We start from the raw sequence: 26,102 nt of genomic DNA on the forward strand, positions 1-26,102 counted from the left end.
CTACATGCCGGCGTCATAAGGCACACCGGAGGGCTTAACCCATAAATTCCCGGCAATAAAACGGGCTCCGGTGAATTGGACCGCATCTTGGGCGGTTATGGTCTTAATTCCGGCCCATTTAACTCTATTGCTCTTGTCCGCACCCGGACCAGTATTGGCATATTCAGAATAAAACAAAGTATCTATTCCAAATGAACCGGCCCATGGAGCCCATCCAGTTGGATCAATGAAACCATCGATTTGTGTTTGCATGATAATGGTCCTTGAGAATTGTTTCCATGGTCTACCAAGGTAAGCCGAGATTTTGTAAGGTGACGAGGTGAACTCGGGCGCGGCCGAGATGGTGCACTTTTGTAGGACTATGCCCGTGTTCTCGCGTTTGTCGTCGCGCCCTTGAGCCGTGACCATGCAGCCCTGGTTCTCTAGAGGCTGTCTTACAATCATGGTGCAGTTTTGGAATAACGAGTTGGCGTCCCCGAAGATGAAATCGATTGTGCCCGAGATTTTGCACTCGCGATAGTATTGACGATGGACGTGGACGTAGAGGGTGTCTTGATAACCGTCCATGTCGCATTGGTAGAACATTGCCATGTCGGAAGATACACGGAGGGCGACCGCTTGATGTTTTTTGGCTCCGGCGCTGTTCTCGAATCCAATTCCCTTTGCAAAGAAGTGATTTCCTTGGACAACTGATAAAAGATGTGATTGAATTTAATGAAATGTTTTGTTGGTGAGAGTAGATGAAAAACTATGGAGACTTAGAGCTCTCATAGAGTGTTATGTTCAATTTTTTAAACTTTTTTTTTAAGTTTCGATGTTTGATAAAATAATTTTTGATTTTTATAGCAAATAAGCTCATTGATCTCGGCCCTTCTGACCTTTAGCTTTGATTTGGCTCTTCAAATAGTATTACTTACCAACAGTCGAAGTCCTAAAGGTGTTAATTCCGTCGACAAAATTCTTGTTTCCGGTAATCCTAGTTTTCGTCGGTCCGTCTCCAATCAAAACAACATTACTCATCTTCCTTCCAATCTCGAGATACTCTTGATAGATGCCAGCCTTAATATGAATAACAAAAGGAGTCTTGTTCTTCTTCGGCACTCTTAGGAGAGCGGCAGCGATGGTTTTCACATCGCCTGATCCGTCCAAGGCCACGGTGACTTTAGGAGTCAAGGGACCATTAACGTTGGTTTGAGTAAAGGCAGTTGCAGGAGCTTCGAGCAGGCTGCGTTTGCCGGCATCGATCCACGAGGGGAGACCGTCATCCGAAAGGAGTCTACGTCCGGTTAGGGCGGAGAGGTTGAGATTCGTAATGGTGTCGGCAAAGGCATCAACCATAGCAAGACCATTACGCGTCAATTCACCCGAGACTTGGAGGAGTTTCTTCATCTTCTCGCCGCTATCCCCTGTGGTGTTCTCGAAACCGTCCAAGCACGTTCCCTAGTTGATGACATCCAACAATTTAATAACTCTTTGTCATAACTTGTATTGACAATATTTCTATAATAAAGACCTGAAAAGTTAAGGCTCCACTTAGCCAAGTTTTGAGATCGGAGAAGAACTCATCAATCCCAGTAACATCGAAATTGGAGAACTTATCCATGGAATCCCGGAGATCATCCATGGAGTCGTTGAGAAGCTCTTTGCAGTTCTCGAAGGCATCATGCGTTCTAGGATCAGTCTCCGCCTGTTGAAGAACCGAAGAGTTCGCCATGGCGGACGAGATATGCTCGACCGCGACATTAAAGGCTAACTTAATGAGCTCTTTAGGATCACTAATGTTGCCAGCCGCCGGAGCCAAAGTGCTCGTGCACGTGTCCTTGTAGTCGGTGGACTTGCAGATCGACTCAACAGACTTAGTAGTGGTTGATATTCCTCCGCCCAAGTTCTCAGTGCCATCGGACGATTCACCGCCTCTTTTCGAGACGGTGACAACTCCGATGACGGCTGCCACCAGTAATATGGAAGACAAGCCCAAGACGGCTATCTTATTCGCCATTTTTGCTGATCAAATATCATCAAATCAAATCAAACGTAAGATATCATAAAATCAAACAACATCTAATTACTAAATTAAACATGTGTTACCTCACAAATTTTTTTAATTTGTTTTTTGTGTAAAGAAATGATTCAATAAGAGATAAGAAAGCTACGATGAAACTAGCTAGGGCTATTTCATATTAATGTAAGAATTTATTAACTAAGTGTTTTGACCATTTTCCCGATTAGGTTTTATTTGAAAAAACTTAGAGAGAGAAAGACAGAAAAGGAGAGGTCAATGCATGCATGCATGAGATAGATAAGGGGAGTGTCATATAACTAGGAAAATGCAGTTACTAGATAGAGGCAGAAACTCAATTCTCGGATTAATTGCCTAAATTCAGACCTATTACAAATTAAATTAAGATTGTTAGCTATATATATAATTTTAAATTTCTATGAACAAATAACAAAACATTTCTTTTTAATTAATGCAAAAAAGTCCCATTTGTCTACTCAATGAAGAAAAATGTATCTAAACTTTGGGATTTTATTAATATATAGTGATTTAAGAATGGCTTGACTCTAACCAAATCATTCAACATTATTTGATTTTTCAAACTAAATACCTATTTTTCCTTTGCTTTCATCTTATTTTTATAACCATCTTTTGAACATTAATCCCTTTCTTTCTGTTTTTGTTCTAAAGCCTAGTCTTAGCCCTTTGCAGCTCGAGTTTACCAATGGTTCCAAGATGAACTTCATCTGGACCATCCGCAATTCTCAGTGTTCTCGAGACGGCCCACTGATGAGCCAATACAGTATCCTGCGAAACACCCGCAGCTCCGTGTACTTGCATTGCCATGTCAAGCACCTTCAGCGTCATATTAGGAGCTGCCACCTGTCAATTAACACAGACATAACAAATTTACAGACAGAAATTAAGAGTTTGAGGAAATTTATAAGATAACCTTAGCCATTGCAATAGTCCCACGGGCAGCCTTGTTGCCTAACCGGTCAAGCTGGTCAGCTGCTTCAAGGACCAACAGTCTTGCCTGTTCGAGCTCTATCCGACACTAGTACAATTAAAGAGAATATGAGATAGAATCACACAATTGGTCCCAAAATATGGCAAGATCGAGTTCAAGCTTTACTAACTTTAGCCATGTCAGAAAGGAATGAACCGTGCTGAGCAATCAACTTCCCGAACGTTGTTCTATCGAGTGCCCGTTCAGCCATCAGTTGCATTCCGCGTTCAGCTGCACCAATTAGTCTCATGCAATGGTGCAACCTTCCCGGTCCCAACCTTCCCTTCAAGAAAAATATGCCCAAAAAAATTGCAAATAGATTCAGAACAGATCCAGAATATGGTAAGTTAACAAACACAATTATATCATGTCACACAGACCCACTAACATTAAACCCTACTTTCACTGTATATTTTAACCATATCAAACATATTATATTAAACGGATACCTGAGCAATTTCAAAACCGCGGCCTTCGCCCAGAAGGATATTCTTGGCAGGCACACAGACATTCTCAAAAGTAATCTCTGCGTGTCCATGAGGTGCATCATCATATCCAAAAACTGTTAGCGGTCTCTTGATGGTTACACCAGGTGTTTGAAGGTCAACTAAGATCATGGATTGTTGCTTGTGTTTTGGGGCTGTGAAGTCCGTTTTGCCCTGCGTCTCCTCCAAATTCACAATGATATCTCTAAAACATATGATTGCTATTAAATAATACAATGAGGGGCAAAACTGACCATCACTATAAGAATCCTGCACCTAGGATCCATTGCTCCACTAGTCCACCACTTTCTACCATTGATGATATAAAAGTCCCCTTGTCTGCATAATTCAATCGAAAGGCACATGAAGACTAATGTTAACTAGCAAATAGGCAAGATTTCAGCTACAAAATTGGCTTCATTTGTTAAGACTGGGAAACCATCGATGAATTTATAGATACACATTCATATGACTTTGTTTAGTATGAAAGGTGTGGCTCGTTGGGTTACACATGAAATCGCGTCATCTTCAAACGCCTCTCATCAACAATCTAAGTGTCTGATTAATATTAAATTTCGACAGTATGTAGATCTCTCCAAGGCTAATTCTTTGGGTCCTCGCCTAGCTCAATCAAACACTGCCTCCATTCGATCAGTCATTATATATCACCAATGCAGTTTTTGAGGTGTATCTAGATCTTAATCAGACTAACTTCAGATACACCCGTTTTCAAACAGGATCCAATCCGGATAAGAAATTCGGCTGAAATAGTATCTCCAAATTTAAAAAAATAAAATAAAAGATGCTCATTTTGCTTTCTGAAGTTGCATCAAATGTTCCTTTTGCTTCATAAATGTTTTAAAAATGGCTCAAATTATTTGTACCATCATTTCTTGGTTAATTCCTTTAAGTTTATACACAATTGTTGCACTTAATCCCAATAATTAATTGGTTCAAAATTTATTTTCTTTCCAAAGTGCATAGTAAAATTAAAGGAATTAACTAATAACTGACGCAATTTGAGCTATTTTTAAAGGTTCATTAAGCAAAAGAAACGTGATGGAAGTTCAGAAAGCAAAACAAGCTGATGCAAGTTCAGGAAACAAATGAATCTGTTTCCACCAAATTATATATGTTGAGTAGAAGTTTGAACTTTTGTACATGTTAGTGGTAAGTATTGGTTGACAAGATGCGTTGATATCACAAAAATGTAATGTTCAATGAAAAAAAATGGAGCAGGTTTATGATTAAGAAGAGTACCGTTTGATTGAACATTCTATATTGGTTGCATCAGAAGATGCAACTTGAGGTTCTGTCATTGCAAATCCAGATCGAATATTTCCCTCAAGCAAAGGAATAAGCCATTCCTCCATCTGTTCCTTATTTCCATATCGCAGTAAGACCTGTAAAGAACAGCTAATCTTTCAAATTTCAATCATGTTGCACAGGAAAATGTTCATAAGTAGCTGCTTAATGTTCCCTTAACCTCCATGTTTCCAGTATCAGGAGCTCCGCAGTTAAATATTTGCGGAGCACATAACGAACGGCCCATTATTTCACAAAGGTATCCGTATTCCAGGTTTGTCAAACGAGGACCCAATAAGTTATCAACATCCCCAACATTTTTACCAGCAAAGAGCATTTCTTTCGCCCTCAGAGAACTGTCAAACTGCAAAATCAACATAAGAACACAAACACAGACTAAGAAATAAGTCAATACTATACAGGTGACTGACTGATCAAGGAAAGATGCATACAGGAATAAATAAATTCCAGAGGCCTTCTTTTTTCGCCAACTCCTTTAGTCTCTCCTCCTCGGGATGGACTGTCCACCGCTTGTCAGATTGAGCAAGCAAGGATAATTCTTTTTCCAGAGGATATATATGAATTTCCATGAACCTGATCAGTTTTTCTCTCAATTCAGCAATTCTTCTACTAGGAACAAACCTTCCTCCAATATTCAACTGGGCTTCTTTTTCTCTTTCTGCATTATGATGTATCTTATATACAATGACTACTTAAATTTAAATGATGAAAATAAATTCAGAGCTAACCAAATGGAGATTGTTCAGGAAGCACAGTTTCTTTATTAATAAAGGACCATGCACTGTCTATAAGAGCATTAGCTTTTGATCCAGCACTTTGAGCACGCTCCCCACCCGAAGCATTACCCTGCAAATGTTGATAGAGCATATTCATGGTTGCTACTAATATAATTCATGATCAGACTATATTAGTTACATGATTTACCGTGATCCATCTACTGTGTACCCCAGCAAGGATTGATGCTCCTCGGAATAGAGAAAAGGCAATATAAAACTTCCACTCACCAACAGGCCATGGCTTACCCTACACAGGTAAATGTAAAAAGAAAAAGGAATAGTTCATCTTGTGGACTTGACTTATGAACACAAAGATCGGGTTAGTTCATATGTATTCAGTTATAGGATATATATTGTTCCTTAAATGCAGATGCCACAATGAAAGCCTTTGAATATCTTTACAGATGTTGGGGGTTATGTTGATAAGTATGTCTGATTGTCGGTTCTCAAAGGTTATTTATTCTCAAGGGTTTTTTTGTCACTGTTGTATATGAGGTTTGGATCGAAAGAAACATAAAAAAATATTGGATTATTAAAAGGGATGAAAATCAAAATTTGGAGTAATATGATCATCTGCAGTAAGATCAAGAGTAAATGTTAAGGTAAACTCCCATACAATCACCACAACTAGTTGCTTTATGAAAACACTAATTTTTGTATCTGTATAAGTTTGAAAACTAAATTCAGTCAGAATTTGTCGCTGGAAACAGATTCGGATGCAAAAGTACAAACAATAAGTTTTTTTTTCCAAATAGAGAAATGGAATAGAAATTATCAAAAGAAACACATAAACTAAGAACAAACTTTTATCTTACAGCGAAACTACAATATTCTCCAAGGAACTGTGCAAGAGGAGGGATGCCTTGAGGTAGGCCACTAGCTTCAAGGCCTGCATCTTGTCCTACATTTTCAATGGCAACATCCAAAATATAAGCCTGCACAAATCAAACAAACAAGAAAGCAGAGAAGTTAAATCCAAATCTTTGGAGTAAATTATCAAAACATGTTAATCTAGAACAACAAATTGTACCAAGCAGCAATAAGCAACATCACACATTTGATTCCCAAGTGTGGATAATTCCCAATCAAGAATTCCAATGACCCTATCCTGAATCAAGATCCATCAAATAATTAGTGTTAGTGGCTGATGAATGAATGATGTACAGAAAAATGCTATAAAGTGTTGTTCACCTCAACAGGATGGAAAACAATGTTGTCAATCCGAAAGTCACCATGGACTAGGCCTGCAGAAGCTCGTGAATTATCTTCAACAGGAATATGTTGTCGTAACCAGTCAACAAGCTCTAACATCTTAGGGTTTCTACCGGATTGTCCTTCGCCAGTCGAAGCAATATATTGCCTCGCCCACCTCTCTACCTAAAGATATAACCAGCATTGGTTTTCTTTTACAAAAAAAACCTAAAGTGGGATGGTTTTCGACAAACTCATTCACCTGCCGCTTACAGTAGTTACTCGGACGCCCATAATTTTCTAAACCAATTCCATTAACATTGACAGAATGTAGAGAAGCTAAAGCTTTAGCAATTGAACTATACACAGACGCACGTCTATTTGGTGTTAAACCCTGAATCATTAAATGATATCAAAAGAGAACTTAATGTTGTCATTTACCAAAACAATTCTATATTAATCAGTAGAAGATAACATACAGGGAGCTTTGGATCAACAAATATACGACCGTCCAAGTACTCCATAATGTAAAATGGAGTTCCAATGACACTTGAATCAGTGCACAGACAGAACACCTTTGGGACTGGAACTTTCGTATGAACACTCAACGCTTGCAATACCTGATTCATCAATAATGTAATCAGATAAATCAGATTGATGAGTTACATGAAGTTGTGTTCTAGTAAACCTGAAATTCTCTTTCAACGGCATGAGCAGAATCAAGTAATTTCCCTTGAGGCTTCTTTCTGATGACATATCGGCTCACGGATGCGCCGGAATTAACTTCCAACAAGAACGTTGGATTTGATTGCCCGTGACCAAACTGAAATACGCGGATCGCATAAAAAAAGGATCAATCAACGTATCAGTCAACAGATAAGAATCGAATTTGTCATTTGCATGAACAAGTAATAAATTCCGAATGATTTTCAAACCTGAGAGACGGTTACTTGGGAGGCAGAGATTGGGAAGCCGGAGACAGCGGTGGAGCAGTAGAGAAGAAGTGAGTCGATATCGAACTGCTGAGTCGGGTGGACTGGACCAACTAGATCAGCAACTCGAGTCGCCATTGCAGTTCGAAAAATGACGGAGAGAAAGAGAGAGAGAATTTCCGTACAGATAGATTATTAGAAATCACGATTCTTCATAACAAATTTAACATAGAACATATCTGCTAGATTTCTTCTGTTATAAAATTTAAAAATGTCATATTTAATAAAATGGTGTATTATCTCAAATTAATCTTAAATAAGCTCAAATTATAAAATATGAAGAAAATTAAATTAAAATATAATTTATGTCAAAAAAAAAAAATGCTATTTTCATCTAACAATAAATAATAAGATTTTTTTAGTATGAATAGTATAATCTCAATGAATTGAAGTTTGTGTAATATATGTTCCTGATTATATACCTTTTAAGTTTAACTATTAATGTTTTATAATCTCATTTATTGAATCTCATTTATTGAATGATTGAGTATTAATTTTATGAATTAACTTACTAATTAAAAGACAATAAAATATAAATTTCTTGTATGAAAAGTAGAGGTGATGAACCAGCAACCGGTTAAACGGTTCCGGTAAAGATCGATTTTACCTTTTATTTTATAAACTGATTAACCAACCGTTAATGGTATCGATTTTACCGGTTCTATCGGTTTTGGTCGGTTCCGGTCAATTAACCGGGTTTAACCAGGAACCGATAATTCAATTTTTTAAATTAAGTATAATAAATATATGAAATGGTTTTTTTTTATTGTTTGAACTTCCATTTTATACTATTTTTTATCATTTTTATTTTGTCTTTATTATAATATATTATATAATTATTATAATATAATATATTAAAATATATTATTATTATAATATATTTTATTGATATATTCATGAATAGGTTATAATATATAATTTTATTGTAATAATATAATATATTTTATAGCTATTAGGATAACTTTTATATGTTTTTTTTGAGAAAATTCAAATTTATTATGTCGATTCATTGTATCGATTAGTCTTTAACCAACCAAGTATATGTGAATTTGATTGAATCTCTTTCTCAATCGATAGAACGGAAAGTGAAATCGGTAAGTTATAATAAAATAAAAAAAGATTTATAAATTATTAAATACCATTTATAATATATCTATTATTTATAAAATAACTAATACAAATTATAAAATATAAAAAATGTATAATTAAATTATTATCGGTTTACCGATTAAACTATTAGAAAAATAGGTAAACTAAAAACCGAACTGTTTAACTAGTAAAAAATCGGTTAACCAAAACTACTAGAACCAGTTAACTAATAAACCGTTAAAATAAAACCGGTTAACTATCGATTTAGTTGAATTACCAATTTTTCGGTTTTTTTTCACCGCCCAAAAAAGCCTCAAAATCTTATGGAGTTCTATTAAGGGCTTAACAAAATCCTACTAGTGAACTTATGGGTAGTTTATCATATTGGTATTAATAAAAAGAAAAGTTATGTCAATTCACGATCATGCATTCACAAAATAAAATATATATATTATTATTATTAAATTTTTTTTTAGGAGACTAGTATATGACTACACTTTAATTTAAAGCGTTTTATGTGTGAATTGAATAGGTAAGTTTTAGTATTTAAGGAATCATTCTTATCATTTGAATTATCTTAATGGATTAAGAGAGAAAAAAAAAGTTTTAAGTTGATGTCAATCAATTTCAATTTAAATGAGACATAAAATTATGTGTCTTAATTTAATTGCTGAAATTTTTTAAAATATCTATAGAATTTCAAAGTTTTTTTTAAAGGATTTTGAGTACTTTTCGGTATTGATTTTATTTTATAATGATTATCCTATAATATATATATTTTTTTCTAATTTGATAGGAATGTTAAGTTAGATGATGAGAAATTCTAAAATATATTGTAATCATATATATATATAGTTTCAAAAGTTATTTTTAAGACTAATTTTAAATCAATGAAAATATCACACTTTTCAAAAATATATAATTGTCTTAAAACTTATGATGAAGGTTATATGTTCAAATATTTGTAACCATTTTATTTTTCTAATATGTAGATCATACTAAAAGAAAATAGATGGACAACTTTTATCAAATAATAATTTTTTTCATCAATTTAATTAACAAAATTGGATAAAAATAAAAGATACATTCTTGATATTAGCATTGCAACATATACCATAGTTGACTCCTTTGTTCCTATTTCTTAGGCAAAGAGATAAAAGAGAACCAAACAAATATTTAAGTATTAACGGTCATCATTAAATAAGGTTCAAGATATAGCTGTTTTTAGGATTAACGGTTATCATCAAAACCAAATCCTATTTTAACCTTAACATTACTTAGAATGGAAGTAGATGCAGAAACCCCTCCTCCCTTTCCCAAAACCTAACTCGACAAAATAATCCCAACTTAAAGGGATATAAACCGAAAAATAATATTAATAATAATCTTCCCGGTTGGTTAGTTCAATAGAAATGGCCGGCCGGGGAAGAACAATCATAATTATCGCCTTTTTCGTGTTGTCTTTCGCTCATCTCGCCGTTGGTCGTAAACGTCGTCATCGTGGACCCGAGACGGTTTTTAATGTGTTGAAATTTGGTGCCATTGAAGGTGGTACCGAAGATTGTACCGAGGTATAGATATTCTAACATTTCAATGAACTTATAAGAATAAACAAAATAGAATATTTCTTACTTAAACAATTGTGAATTGGAGCTTGAAAGGCTACAAGACACTTTTTTTTTCAATGTAACATTGATTTTATTATGAAAAAATTGAATGACACATCTTGTCATCATGACATTTTTTTAAGCTTTGATATTTTGTAACTAAATGTTTTACTATATGATATATACAATGTCACATTTACTATGGAATAATGAAAAAAACAGGCATTTGTGAATGCTTTTATTGCGGCATGTAAAGGGCCTCAAGCGAAGGGAAAAACTAGGTTGGTTGTACCCCAAGGAGTATTCCTTGTGTCTGCGTCGATCTATCAAGGGCCGTGCACAGCAAGTTCGATTGTGGTAGAAATCTTGGGGACAATAAAAGCCGACACTGACATATCAAATTATCCAGATAACGCGTGGTTGATATTCGACTCCATTGACAACATGCTAATCACCGGCTCGGGAAGAATAGATGGACAAGGCGAAAAGGTTTGGGAATACAATGACTGCAAGAGGAATGCCGCTTGCACGCATCTCCCATCCGTAAGTTGAAGCCATAACATAAATTTGTTATTAATTATTCTATCAATGTCGTGACAAATCATGTCATAACTTATTTGTATTTTGTTATTATTATGTTTTCCACGTTACAAGGGATCTTTGTGGTAACATTATTTGTAAAAATTATTGTAGGCTATAAAATTTCATGCCGTATCGAATACACTAATTCGCGGTATCAATATGCAAAACGCCATGGGATTTAATCTTCACATCACGAGAAGCAGTTTCATTAGGATAAAGGGGATTAGAATCACTGCCCCGGCAAAGAGCCCCAACACCGATGGAATCCACATCAGCAGATCCAATAATTGTAAGATTGTCAATACCTTCATCGGCACCGGTGACGACTGCATTTCTCTTGGCCAAGGAGTTGTCGACCTTTCTGTCTTTAAAGTCATTTGTGGCCCTGGCCATGGCATTAGGTACGTAAATGCATAGCTCTTTCAAAAATATTCAAAAACATTTAAGGAATAAAGACTCGTTATATATTTTATTTTTCCAAACTAAACGCGAAAACAATATTAAGAGTGTTATATAGGGTTATTTGGTTGGTAGTATAACATAGGGTATAAGATTGTGGAGATAATAAATGTTTTAATTTTCTTCTCTATACTTTTACAATGTTTGACATTGTTTTTGCACTAATAAGTTTATGGTCAATATTGATTTTAGTTCTTATAAAATATTTTGATTCAATTCTTTTCTTTTATGTTTTTTTGAACTTGATATTATTTTCCCACTGTTTTATAGTTTCATTGGATTGAAAATGTGATAATTCATGTCACAACTTAATATATATACTTGTGATTTACGCTGGTACCTACGATCGCGTCTTACATTTTAAAAAATAATGTTTGATAGTGTTGGTAGCCTTGGAAAGTATAAACAAGAGGAGGATGTAAGAGGATTTACAGTGACGAATTGCACGTTGATGGGAACCACAAACGGCTTGAGAATAAAAACATGGCCCGGGTCAGATCCGAGCAAGGCCTCAAACATTGTTTTCAAAAACATCCTAATGAGAAACGTTGAAAATCCCATCATTATCGATCAGAGCTATGGAGATGGCGATCCCGTTACCAACGTAAGTAAATGGTTTTTGTCAAAATATTAATGCATGCATGCAAAACCTAGTTAGTCCAAAAAATAAATAAAAAATGATTACATGTATGATTTTAGTATAAATTTAAATATTTTTTTGGCAGCCGTCAAGAGTGCAAATCAGCGACATTGTATTCGAAAACATCATAGGAACAACAACGACGCCGGTGGCGGTTAACCTAATGTGCAGCAAGAGGGTTCCATGTTATAATGTGCAATTAAATAACGTCCAATTAAGGACAACAAATGGGAAAGCGATCTCCTCGTTTTGCTCGGACGCGAAAGTGGGCTACGGAGGCATGCAATCCCCACATCCTTGTTGAAGGTAAATTAAAAATCCCGTTGATTAGACGAAGAAGAATACGATGAGAGGAAAGGGAGGAGTTGAAGAAGATTGATCATATATAAGAGCATAATTCCACACTATTGTAAAATGAGTTAAATTTTCAAAATGGGGAGATAATTTCTTCTCGTTTTTGACATATTAATTATACAGTGGTATTAGTTTGGTTTCTTGTCTAGATTATTGATGTCCATTCAAAATTAGAAAATTAATCTTAGTAGCAAATTAGCACATGTACATAATTAAATTTAATGGATACCCAACTAATATATGTATTTTTTTTCTTAACTACTTCTTTTAAAATAAAAATGAAAATTAATATACAAACACACAAAATATATTAAAAAATAAACCAAATAGTTTTTTTTTTATCAACTTTGGTCATAAATATATGGATCTATACAAATTAGCAAGTTAATTTGGTATATTAATGATTAAAGACGGTAAGATTATACTAGTCACATGTAGAAGGATGGATACAAAAATTAGATTGGGTGAGCTTAATAATTTGTGTGGTACATGAGATAAATATGATTTGTTATTATTTTAATTAAATAAATAAATAATGAATTAAATTAAATTAATTAATAAATCAGGTGACATTTTTACCGTAATATTTTTTTGAGTGGACTAAAATTTATCTCCTAAATATATAAAGCCGTCCCTCATGACATTTCTTGAGTCCAGAACCAGTCCCTGTGTGAGGCGAGCATTGGCAAACTATCAAGAAACATAATTTTAAAGAAAAAAATCAAAACATTTCTCTAAATGATTTGATCTCACGATTTAATTAATAATGTTATTATAACATTTAACTAACTAAATTATATTATTTTTATTAATTTAAGTACAAACTATTATATATTTTAAATATAACATTTACAAGTTAAATAAAAAAATATGAATAAAATTTTTCATTTAAAGAGTTTCGAATCCGGCCTAATCGAGTCTATGTTAATTAGTTATTGGAGAAGCAAATCCTCCTTGAAATAGTTTATCATATATAACGATTTTGAAAATATATAAATTTAATACTATCAATTAATCCAAAACTAAGCGGCCTTATAATGTATGATAACTTTTTTATTTTATTTTATTTTATTTTATTATTATTTACCACTTATATGAGAAATACATGAATTACACGTTGTCACTTTTTTTTAAAGGCAGTCTACTTAATCAGTGGTATCTAATATATATCTATCTTTCTGAAATGATTCCACTTTGAAAGTTGTTTTTGAAGAGAAGGAAATATTTGATGGATATAGGAGTTGGAACTGAGTTTTTACACTTGTAAATTTTCAGGAACAAACATATATATTTGTCATATATTACATTCAAATTTTAGGCTTTATTTGGATTAGAAGTATTTTAATTTGTTTGGTTTGTGATTATAGAAAATTAAATTATTTGATAAAAAAAAATGAAAAAGTATTAATATTAAATTTAAAAAATATATTTTATTTTTGTATGATTCAATAGCATCATACATTATAATTTACATTATATTTTAATATTGTATTAATAAAATAATTAATTTGATTGATAAACGGTTATTTAAATAACCTTATAATATATAATGGGATAAATGTCAATTTTGTGTATAAAGTTGGACGGATGTTTTAAATTTATTTATTAAGTTGTAAAATTTTATTTATATATATAAACTTGACAAAATGTGTCAAATTTATTTCATTTAACAGAAAAAGATTAACGGTGTTAACTATTTTACAGCTGTGTAATTATTATTTTTTTATTTTAATCCAGGCTGTCAATATTAAATATATAATTTTTTAATCCAAATCATCGTTATCAATTTGAAATTAGAAATAAAGAATAATTAGTTGTCACGTTGTCTTCTTCGTCTAACTCCATTGTTACCGATGACGCAAGGGGGTGGACATTTTTAAAGTGATGGAGGAGAACGAGAGTCCAGATGCGACTCCGTTTGATTGGAAGATTGGAAAGTGTCGAGATTTAGATCTAGATTGGTGGGATACGGTAGCCAAAGTTTTCTCTACTAGTTTTTGGGACTGTGCATTCTAGCGAGTTGAATCACATAGAGAAGGTAAAACAAAATCGAGGTCCAGACATAACGAAAGAGTAAAATGCGGTGGAATATTAAGTGGATTCATGCTGGCTAGTTATCGTCTAACTCTTCTAATTCGTACATGGTTTCATCTTCTTCGACGGGCGGCGACGGCGGCGGAAATGTGGAAGGTAAAGTTACAACATGTGGAATGGATCTGGAAAAACATATTGCTTCTTCTTCATCGTCATTTTAAACATCATATTCTTCGATTAAGAGATCAGAAACAACTTCTATTCCAAATAAGAACAAAGATAGTCGAAATCTTGAATGTTATACCATCTCTTTTGTCTTGTTAGAGGTTAAAGATGTTTTTTTTGATAGAATGACTAATCAGTATCCTAATCATGAATATAGACTATAATTATAACGCAGCAGAAGCGTACCTGAAGATGATCCCATTGTAGATCCGGATTGATCTGTTCTTGAAAGGAACGGCTAGGTCTTCCAAGGCTAAGTATTATCCGTTCTCCTCTGATATTGATGGGGGAAATCAAAGGACAAGAAAACGGAGGAGAGTTGAGAGAGAGAAGGCGTGAGAGTTCTTCTTTGAATCTCCCTCTCCTGTTTCTTAAATAATATTTGTCTTAGGGACTTAACCCTAGTTGAAGCCCATATATTGTTAAAGTCCACAATATAAGAAGGTCCACTATATTATTAATACTTGTTTTGTCACGTCACCAAATAAACAAATATTAAACGGGTATCTACAATTATTCATTTCATAAGCATTAAGCCCATGACTTTAATCTAATAATATGTTCTATATATATATTTAAATCCAAAATCCAACAGTCTCCCATTGGATTTAATATGTATCCGAATGAACACATTATTCTTCAAGAGCTCAATTTATCAGTCAATAAAAATAAAGGGCTTATAACAATCTGGTCCATCAATCATAACAATATAGGACTAAAGAAGCATTCGTCATATTTATGGCTAAACTAACGATAATCACTGATACTACTGCAATCAAACGACATAGATCAATTATGAAACATGTAGAGAGAAAATCACATTAATGTGACCTGAATATGTCAATTTTCTCTGGTCCAAACTTAATGAGATCGTTATCTTTGAATATAATATACAAAAGTGTCAAAAATAAACTTTATTTCTGATCAGAAAAGTGCTTTAAAAAACATCGCGCAATTGACAAAAATTAATTGTAGCATACTCTCCCACTATAATAAAGCTTCCTTAAATTGTAACACACTCATACCATAGGTGTGTATGGTATAATTGCAGTATGCCCGTAAAATACCATAGGTGTTACACCTTTAGTTAGGGGTCTGTTAACATAGATTTTGTTCCTAAATGCTCGATGCAAATCTAACCACTTTGTACCATTTCTTTCACACGTAGGAACTTAATGTCAATATGCTTTAACTTCGACGAGCTCCTATTGTTATTGAAATATAAAACAGCTGAATTATTGTCAAAAAAATTTTAATAGGTCTTTCGACCCCCAGAATAATGCGCAGCCTTGTGACAAAATTTTTTAACCAAATTCCCTGATGTGATGCTTCAAAACATGCCACAAATTCAGCCTCCATAGTAGAGCTGGTAACAAGTGTCTGTTTGGCACTACACCAAGAAATGGCTCCTCAAGCCAATGTATAAACGCAACCAGATGTAGATCTCCTACTATTTGGGCAACCCGCAAAATCGGAGTCAGAATACCCAACGATCTTTAAATGGTCTGACCTCCTATATGTGAGCATATAATCTTTTGTTTTATTTAGGTATCTCATCACCCTTTTAGCTACTTTCCAGTGATCCATTCCATGATTTTTGAGATATCTGCCTAACACACCAACTATGAACGCAATATCCGGACGCGTACATACTTGTGCATACATAAGACTTCCAACTGCAGAAGCATATGGAATCTTTTGCATTTCCTAGATGTCTAAACTTGATTTTGGACATTGATTTAAATTGAATTTGTCTCCTTTGGCAACTGGGATATTTCCTGGTTTGCAATTCTGCATGTCAAATCGTTCAAACACTTTATCTATATAGCTCCTTTGAGATAACCCAAGAATATATTGAGATCTTTCACGGTATATTTGGATCCCTAATACAAAATATGTTTCACCAAGATCTTTCATTTCAAAGTTATTCGAAATAAATTTCTTAGTTTCGTGCAAGAAGCTCATATCGTTTGTGGCAAGTAGAATGTCATCCACATACAAAACCAAAAAAATAAATTTACTCCCACTAAACTTTTGATAAACACAATCATCAACTACATTCATTTCAAAACCGTATGAAAGAATTATTTGATGAAATTTGTGATACCACTAGCGAGACGCTTGTTTTAGTCCATTGATAGATTTTCTTAATTTACAAACCATTTGTTTCGGGTCATCGACCTTAAAACTTTCAGGTTGTACCATATAGATTGTTTCATCAATGTCACCATTCAGAAACGTTGTCTTTACATCCATCTGATGAAGCTCCAAATCAAAATGTGCCACTAGAGTCATGATTGTCCTAAAAAGAGTCTTTCGAAGCAACCGGAGAGAAAGTCTCTTTATAGTCAATTCTCTTTTTCTGAGTATAACCTTTAGCTACAAGACGTGCTTTATACCTCTCCACATTACCATTAGCATCCCGTTTGGTTTTAAAAATCCATTTGCAACCTACGGGTTTTGCACCTTCTGGCAATAAGACAAGTTCCCAAACCTTATTGTCTTGCATTGATTTATACTCATCACGCATTGCTTTGATCCATTTATCCGAATTAGGACCCTTCATGGCATGATAAAAGTTGATAGGATCATCCTCAGTCATGTCACCATTGTCCTCATTTTCTTGAAGAAATGTCACATAATCATTCGGAATGGCATTTCTTAGTTCTCTAGTGGATCTACGTAATAACTTTGGCTCTTGAACAATATGTTCTTGAGTTTCTTGAGTTTGTTCTTCAGCTACAACTTGGTGTTCCCGTTCAATTTGAATGGGTTCCTCAATTGTATCTTGAAACTGTATGGGAGTTGGAATGACTAATCCTTCTTGAGGTGTCTGGTCAATCATTTTGGTGATTTCTTGATCCTCTAAAGAAAAGTCTAAAACTGTATTTCTCCCCCCAAACTCAACATTCTCAAAGAACGTGGCAGTACCCGTCTAAAAAATGTTTCTTGATGTGGGATCATAAAACTTATACCCATTTGACCGTTTCGAGTAACCAATAAAGTGACTACTCACCGTACGAGATGCTAGCTTTGGTTCATTTGGCATGTAACGTCTTGCCTCAGCTGGACATCCCCACACCCTAAAATGACGTAAGTTGGGTTTACGCCCAGTCCAGAGTTCATAAGGTGTTTTGATTGTCGCCTTAGTCGGTCCTCGATTAAGAATGTAGACTGTAGTTTTCAATGCTTCCCCCCAAAAAGATTTTGGCAAAGTAGTTTTTGACTTATCATATTTCGAACCATATCTTTTAATGTGCGATTACGTCTCTCTGCAACACCAATCATGCTAAGAGAACCCGGCATGGTGTATTGAGGGACTATTCCACACTCTTTAAGGAAGTTAGCAAAAGGGCCTGGACGTTGTTCACCCGATCCATCATTTCTACCGTAATATTCACATCCACGGTCAGATCTGATGATCTTAATGCGTTTGTTGAGTTGATTTTCAACTTTAACCTTAAATGCTTTGAACATGTCCACTGCCTCAGATTTTTCCCTTATGAGGTAAAGATAGCCATATCGAGAATAATCATCTGTGAATGATACAAAGTATTGTTGACTATTCCACGAAGGTGTGGAAAATGGCCCACAAATGTCTGTATGTATCAACTCTAAGACTTTTGTAGCTCGATAAGCACACGTCCTCTTCGCTTTGGTCTGTTTACCTTTAATGCAGTTAACACAAATCTCAATATCCGAAAAAACTATGTAATCAAGGATTCCATACTTAATGAGTCTTTCAACTTGTTTTTTCAAAATATGACCTAAACGTTTGTGCCATAATAAACTTGAATTATTTAATTTTCGCTTAGTATCTCTCGTTTGCACATTTAGGGTTTCATGATATGAAGTTAAAGTGTCAAGCATGTATAAATTGTCATTCAACATAAAAGTACCAAAACCAACCAAATTTGAATTCAAAGACAATGTAACTTCATTATTTCCAAACAAACAATAATAACCGAATTTTTCCAAATAAGAAACATAAACCAAATTCTGTCTAAATGACGGTATAATAAAAGTGTCTTTTAATTCAAGAAAATGCCCAGTACTTAACAACAATTTAAAATTGCCAATTGCTTCCATTTCGACCGATTCCCCATTTCCAAAGTAAATGCGTCTTTCAGTATCAATTGGGCTTCGGTGGCTTAGGTAACCCTGCATTGAAACACTGATGTTAGTAGTTGAACCAGAGTCTAACCACCAAGTGTTTCGAGGCACTGAAGCTAGATTAACTTCAGAACAAACCAAAGTGAGAACAATACCTTTCTTCACACACCAATTGTGATAGCTGACACAATCCTTCTTTTCATGTCCAGTCTTCTTGCAAAAGAAGCAAGATTTCTCCATAGGATGAGCCTGAGGAGCTGGGACTGGAGCCTTAGCAGTCTCAATCTTCACGACCTTAAACTTTCTTTTATTGTCGCCGACATATTTCGAGGTTCCAATCATATGTACCTCCTCAGTCCTTTTGTGCTTCATTCTTTCTTCCTCTTCAACATAGTGAGAAATGAGTTCATTAAGAGTCCATTTCTCCTTTTGACAGTTATAACTAACTTTGAACTGATCGTATTGAGCAGGAAGTGAGAGCAGGACCAATAAGACTAACATGTCATCTGAAAGGTCTAACTTGAGTGCTCTCAGTTTTGAAGCGACATTGGACATATTAAGGATGTACCCTTATGTTCCCCTTCCCGAGATACCTCATGGTAATGAGTGATTTAAGAAAAGTACTCATTTCCGCCTTATCGCTTTTAGTAAAGCGTTTTTCTATCTCGATGAGAAATTCTTCAGCCTTAGTTAGGGCTGAAAATGAGACGAGCTGCTCGTGAGCTGCTCACGAGTAGCTCGGTCAAAGCTCGACTCGAGCTCGGTCAAACTCGAGCTTGAGCATGCTCGAGCTCGACTCGTTATATAATCGAGCCGAGTTCGAGTAGTTATATACTCGACTCGAGTACTCGACGAGCTACTCGAATATATATAATTTATATTAATATATTTTATATTTAATTTATATTTTATATTTTTTATATATTTTTTAATTTATATTTTATATTTTATATTTTATATTTTATATTTTATATTTTATATTTTATATTTTATATTTTATATTTTATATTTTATATTTTATATTTTATATTTTATATTTTATATTTTATATTTTATATTTTATATTTTATATTTTATATTTTATATTTTATATTTTATATTTTATATTTTATATTTTATATTTTATATTTTATATTTTATATTTTATATTTTATATTTTATATTTTATATTTTATATTTTATATTTTATATTTTATATTTTATAATATAAAAAATTGTAATACTTTATATAAATATAAAATATGAGTATTAAAATATAAAATATAAATTTATACCCTAAATGGCTAAATCCCTAACGGGCACCCTCCCTCTTCATTCTTCTCCAGTTATCCTCCAAGGTCCAAAATCCCTAACCCTAACCTTTCTCCTCCAAAATCCCTAACCTCTTCTCCTCCATAGTTCATTCGGACAGCCGCCAACAAAGAACTAGGTTTTCATCAAACGAGAAAGCAAACGTCACCAAGGAGCTCAATGCAAAGCACCGAAAGGTTTTCATCGTTTTCCCCTTTTTTATTTTCATTTCAATTTCTTCTTTATTCTTTTTCGATCTTGCATAGATTCGATATGTTATACTTCCGATCTGTCAACAAAGAACTAGATTCTCTTCAATTTAATATCTGCATTTAGGAATCTTGCTAATATGAATACTGTAATACTGCATTTAAGTCTGTACTCTGTAATACCTAAATTCCTAAAGACCACTTCTGTAATACTGTAATACTGTCCCAAATCAAAGGTTGAATGAAATTGGTATGAGTTATCTTCAATTTAATGTCTGCATTTAGGAATCTTGCTAATATGAATACTGTAATACTGCATTTAAGTTTGTACTCTGTAATACCTAAATCCTTAAAGACCACTTCTGTAATACTATAATACTGTCCTAAATCAAAAGTTGAACGAAATTGGTATGAGTTATCTTCAATTTAATGTCTGCATTTAAGAATCTTGCTAATATGAATACTGTAATACTATATTTAATACTACATTTAATGTCTGTAATACTGCATTTAAGTCTATAATACATAAATCCCTAATGACGACTTCTATAATACTGTAACAGTAATACTGTCCCAAATCAAATGTTGAACGAAATTGGTATGAGTTTCAACAAGATGAAACAATTGTTTCGCATGCTATAGATGAAATTGAGAGCAATGAAATTGGTGATGAACTTCAACAAGATGAAACAATTGTTTCGCATGCTGGGAAAGAATCACAAAAAAATCAAGATCCAGAAGAACATGAGAAAGAAGGTTTCCGTATCAATAAAAAAAGAAAAACTTCAAGTGTTTGGAATGATTTTGAATCTGTTACAGTGGCGGATGGAAGTAAAAAGGCAAAGTGCAAGCATTGCTCTTCTTTTTTAGGTGATTTTGAATCTGTTGTGTGTTCTATTTGATTTTGATGGAATGTTTATGTTTTAGGTGAAATGAATAATTCTATATGTTTATTCATTTTGTTGTGATCTTTTGATATATTGAAAGTGTGAAACTATTTAGTTGATATGTTTTAATTTTGTATGTTTCGAGTCGAGTTCGAGCTCGAGCTCGAGCTATAAATCGAACTAATCGAGTCGAGCTCGAGCCGAGCTCTTGAGCTCGGTAAAATTCAAGTTAATCGAGTCGAGTTCGAGTCGAGCTCGAGTACTTGTTTTGAGTTCGAGTTCGATCTCGAGCTTTAATTTTGATACTCGATCGAGCTTTAATTTTTTCAAGCTCGAGCTCGAGTAGACCTCTACTCGAGCTCGACTCGACTCGTTTTCAGCCCTAGCCTTAGTGATATCATCAGATATTGTACCTCGAAATATTTCTGGAATGCTTTTCTTTATGATCATCAGACTTAAAAGATTAGACCTTTCCCACTTCTCAAACATCTGCCTTTGATCAGCAGTACTTACATCCGTAAGAGGAGCGGGTTGGTCTATCCTTAATGTTAAGTCCAGATCCATACAGCCCAAATGAATCAAAATGGATTTTTTCCAGTTCTTAAAGTTGTCCCCCGATAAAATGGGGACTGGATAGTTAGCAGATATCAAAGAACCGGATCCTGAAGTTAACAAAAAAATATAAACACTCACATTATTACAAAAATTTAAATAATAAACAAATTATGGTTAACCCCATCGCAAGATACCAAACACAACATTAAAACCAAATCTTTGGATAATAATTTTAATTGTAAGCGGTACTCTTGTTGCAATAATAAAATTTTGACAATAAATTCTGTAAAACTAATAAATTTATCTTTGGATAAAAGTATAATTCACATGAAAACTTTATAACTGTCACAAATTTATTACCACGAGTTTGTTTATATTTCTGCCAAGTATTGATCAACCTTTGGGTTAATCAATAAACGCATGAAATAAAAATAAATATACAACCATCCTTAAAAATTTAAATAAAATAAAGAGGTTACTTTGGTGACATCTGAAGATGAAATTATTTTATTTAAATGAAATAAATATTAGATTATTAATATTATTATCTAATTTAATAAAACAAATTCTAATAATTCATTTTTTAGCCGTTAATATTATTTAATATAATATAAATTCCTTATTTATTTAATAATAAATAAATAAATATTGTATTATCAATTCCTTATTTATTTAATGATAATAAAAAATTATTATATTATCAATTCCTTATTTATTTAATAATAATAAAAATATTATATTATCAATTCCTTATTTATTTTATTTTCTTAACAGAGAATATTATTTTTTTATTTATCTTGTAGTTTAATAGTAATGATAATAAAAATAAAATAATATATTTTATTTATTATTAATTAAAAAATAAATAAATAAACCAATTCAGATTCAAATAAGATCATTATAAAAATTATCGATTCATAAATAGGATAGCTCTGATACCAACGGATAGAATGACTAATCAGTATCCTAATCATGAATATAGACTATAATTATAACGCAACGGAAGCGTACCTGAAAATGATCACATTGTAAATCCGGATTGATCTGTTCTTGAAAGGAACAACTAGGTCTTCCAAAACTAAGTATTATCCGTTCTCCTCTGATATTGACGAGGGAAATCAGGACAAGAAAACGGAGGAGAGTTGAGAGAGAGAAGGCGTGAGAGTTCTTCTTTGAATCTTCCTGTTTCTTAAATAATACTTGTATTAGGGACCTAACCCTAGTTGAAGCCCATATATTGTTAAAACCCACAATATAAGAAGGTTCACCATATTATTAATATTTGTTTTGTCACGTCACAAAATAAACAAATTATAAACGGGTATCTACAATTATTCATTCCTGTTTCTTAAATAATACTTGTATTAGGGACCTAACCCTAGTTGAAGCTTATATATTGTTAAAACCCACAATATAAGAAGGTTCACCATATTATTAATATTTGTTTTGTCACGTCACCAAATAAACAAATTATAAACGGGTATCTACAATTATTCATTTCATAATCATTAAGCCCATGACTTTAATCTAATAATATGTTCTACATATATATTTAAATCCAAAATCCAACATTTTTTTTATTGTTTTATCTCTTCATTTCATCTTCGTAGTTTTGTTCACATTTTATCTCTTTTGATTATTTATTTTAAAGTGGTAGATGAATTGGGGAATGTTGAAGAAGGGGTGGGGGAGATGAGTACTATATTGAGAGGAAATGGAGTAGATGATTGAGTGTAAAAATAGAGAAAGAGACATAAATTGAAGTTTAAACGATTGGAAAATTATTTTCAATTCAGATGATTTGGATTAAAAAATTGGCTAATGTGGATTTATCAAATGAAATAAAATTACACGTCATAAAAGAAATTAACGCAGTTAACTTTTTTCTGTTAAATTAATAAATTTGACACATTTTGTCAACTTTATATACATAAATAAAATTTTACAATTTAATAAATAAATTTAAAACCTTCGTCCAACTTTATGAATAATATTGACATTTCTCAAAAAAAAAAAAACATATGATAATATTTTAAAATGAAAAAAGATTCCGAATATAAACATAAAAATAAAAATAAATAAATAAAAAATTATGATTAGTGATATAAAGGGGCTATAATAAGAATAAATAGAAAATGAGACTAATATTAATAATAAAACGAAAAAATATTAATATATTATTATATTAGATATAATAGAAAGAGAAAAAAAAATTATATATAATAGAAAGAAAAATAAGTAATATATATTATTATATAATATGGAGAGAAAAAATATATATTATATAGAGAAAAAAAAGTTAACTTATTATAATGAATTAAATATAAAAGAAATAAATAAATATGATATTAATTATATATTTTATAATATATAATTAATAATAAAAATAATAATATTATATACTAAAAATTTGAAAAAATTGGGGCTCTGGTGCCTAGTAATTGCATTGCTCTTCGGTCGGGCCCAGCTTTCATACGTTACATTATCTCAATTAATTCGTTAAAACACTAAAACACCTTCTATTTTAATTATTATTATTGTAAAAAAAGAAAACTCCACAAATATAACTCAAAATATAACTCAATGATAAAAATATATTTAAGAGATTAAAATGTAACTAGTTCGATGAAATGCATGATTACAGGTATCACGCTATTTTAATTATAAAAAACTAATTAAGTCTTTATCAAAAAAAAATATTCACCTCTTCAATATTTTTATCAATCTTTAACATTTTTCGCTGACAACTTTAAAAAAATCCTCAAATATGAACAAGGTCTAAACTTTTTTTATGATACAATTTTTTATTTTATTTATAAAATCCAAACCTTCAACAAAATCAAAATCAAACAAATATTAAAAGCATAATTTAATTAGTTTAATTATAAAATTTTAATAAATAAATAATTGAATAGTTATAATAATAATAATAATAAAAAGTAAAAAGTTTGAGATAATCTGCAGCTGGTACTTTTAGTTGTGCCAATCATATGGCTACTGTGACTGTAATATTACTATTGTCCTCTTCTTGAATAGTCATTCATTCAGTCAGTCGATTCATCATTTCCATGTATTTATTCAAACCGCCTCCTTCCTTCTTCTTCCTCACACCATTCACAAATCCTCTCTCATCTCTCTCAAACCCTAATTTCAAAAACTCTACTTTTCCATTGAAAAATGTGTGGAGGAGCTATCATCTCCGATTTGGTGCCACTCCAACCAGGCAGAAAGTTGATGACCGACGATTTCTGGTCCGAGTTCGACACCTTCTCTGACCTATTTGGTACTCTCGATCCCAAACCCTTCAACAATGGCGGATCTACCACCTCCATCCATCATCCTCTCAAGAAAACTCCCAAACCAAGACAACCCAATAAAGGTAATTGAAAAAAATCAACGATCTAATATCATCTTTCATTTATTAATTATTATTATTATATTTCCAGTAAAGGGTACTGAAAAGAAGAGAACGAGGAAGAACATATACAGAGGAATCAGACAAAGGCCATGGGGAAAATGGGCAGCCGAGATTCGTGACCCGCAAAAAGGTGTCCGAGTTTGGCTCGGTACTTATAACTCATCTGAAGAAGCCGCCCGAGCCTACGACGTAGCCGCTAAACGAATCCGTGGCGACAAAGCTAAACTCAACTTCCCAAACCAACCACCGCCGCCACCAACAAATCCGGCGAAGTCTGACGGGGAATCGGATTTGACTCAGTGGATGGTATCTGAAACTAATGAGACTCCTTACTATTTCCCGATTGGGTCGGGTGAGATTGAGTTGAAAGAGCATATTATGGGGTTGGAATCTTATCTGGGTTTGGAGCCGGAGACTGAGTCGACTCAGTTTCAGGGTATGAGTCAGCCGGAGCTGGTGGTGCCGGAGATGGTGGTGCCGGAGCTGGTGGTGCCGGAGCCGGAATCGGATGGTTTTTGGATATTAGATGATTTTGTTGGTGATGCTTCCGATGAGTTTAGTATGGGATATTAATTAATTAATTAATTAATATATGTGGTGGTTTTGTTTTAAAATTAAAATAAAATAAACTATGCTTTTAATATTGCCCATTTAATTAGTGTGACTATGAAAGTGGGTGATTTGAGAGTTTGTTTGGGGTGGGGGATTGTACTTTTATTGTAAGATCTTGATTAATGAATCTTATAATTATTATTAGATTTTGAAATATTATTTTATTTATTATAATCATTATTAATTTATATTATAATTCTGATCGAGCTACTAAAAATTTTAATTTCTATTTTTTTTTATGAAAATATAC

At 33.0% G+C, this 26,102-nt stretch overlaps 5 protein-coding genes across 5 annotated transcripts; 3 read left to right on the top strand and 2 right to left on the bottom strand.

The window, feature by feature from the left end:
* On the bottom strand, nt 1-1,999 carry LOC124939463 (probable pectinesterase/pectinesterase inhibitor 21). The gene is made up of 3 exons (XM_047479934.1): nt 1,514-1,999; nt 918-1,440; nt 1-689 (listed from the first exon to the last, which is right to left on the bottom strand). Exons 1-3 carry the CDS (start codon nt 1,997-1,999, stop codon nt 1-3), a joined length of 1,698 nt encoding a protein of 565 aa, XP_047335890.1.
* LOC124938621 (probable acyl-CoA dehydrogenase IBR3) lies at nt 1,923-7,913 on the bottom strand. Its single transcript, XM_047479093.1, has 18 exons — nt 7,722-7,913; nt 7,475-7,609; nt 7,266-7,406; nt 7,049-7,180; nt 6,787-6,972; nt 6,626-6,703; nt 6,411-6,530; nt 5,744-5,842; nt 5,548-5,665; nt 5,251-5,477; nt 4,980-5,162; nt 4,754-4,896; nt 3,748-3,832; nt 3,458-3,667; nt 3,139-3,291; nt 2,952-3,056; nt 2,610-2,881; nt 1,923-2,004 (listed from the first exon to the last, which is right to left on the bottom strand). Exons 1-17 carry the CDS (start codon nt 7,854-7,856, stop codon nt 2,684-2,686), a joined length of 2,448 nt encoding a protein of 815 aa, XP_047335049.1. The 5' UTR covers nt 7,857-7,913; the 3' UTR covers nt 1,923-2,004; nt 2,610-2,683.
* Nucleotides 7,914-10,279: 2,366 nt separating this feature from the next.
* On the top strand, nt 10,280-11,026 carry LOC124939464 (exopolygalacturonase-like). Its single transcript, XM_047479935.1, has 2 exons — nt 10,280-10,438; nt 10,697-11,026. The coding sequence occupies exons 1-2, from the start codon at nt 10,280-10,282 to the stop codon at nt 11,024-11,026; spliced, it is 489 nt and encodes a 162-aa protein (XP_047335891.1).
* Nucleotides 11,027-11,203: 177 nt separating this feature from the next.
* Nucleotides 11,204-12,459, top strand: LOC124939465 (exopolygalacturonase clone GBGE184-like). The gene is made up of 3 exons (XM_047479936.1): nt 11,204-11,457; nt 11,897-12,110; nt 12,241-12,459. The coding sequence occupies exons 1-3, from the start codon at nt 11,216-11,218 to the stop codon at nt 12,457-12,459; spliced, it is 675 nt and encodes a 224-aa protein (XP_047335892.1). The 5' UTR covers nt 11,204-11,215.
* A 12,445-nt stretch (nt 12,460-24,904) lies between these two features.
* LOC124940033 (ethylene-responsive transcription factor RAP2-3-like) lies at nt 24,905-25,879 on the top strand. The gene is made up of 2 exons (XM_047480511.1): nt 24,905-25,201; nt 25,269-25,879. The coding sequence occupies exons 1-2, from the start codon at nt 25,000-25,002 to the stop codon at nt 25,811-25,813; spliced, it is 747 nt and encodes a 248-aa protein (XP_047336467.1). The 5' UTR covers nt 24,905-24,999; the 3' UTR covers nt 25,814-25,879.
* Nucleotides 25,880-26,102: the final 223 nt, after the last annotated feature.

Source organism: Impatiens glandulifera, chromosome 5 (genome assembly GCF_907164915.1).
Source record: "Impatiens glandulifera chromosome 5, dImpGla2.1, whole genome shotgun sequence".
Taxonomy (NCBI): domain Eukaryota; kingdom Viridiplantae; phylum Streptophyta; class Magnoliopsida; order Ericales; family Balsaminaceae; genus Impatiens; species Impatiens glandulifera.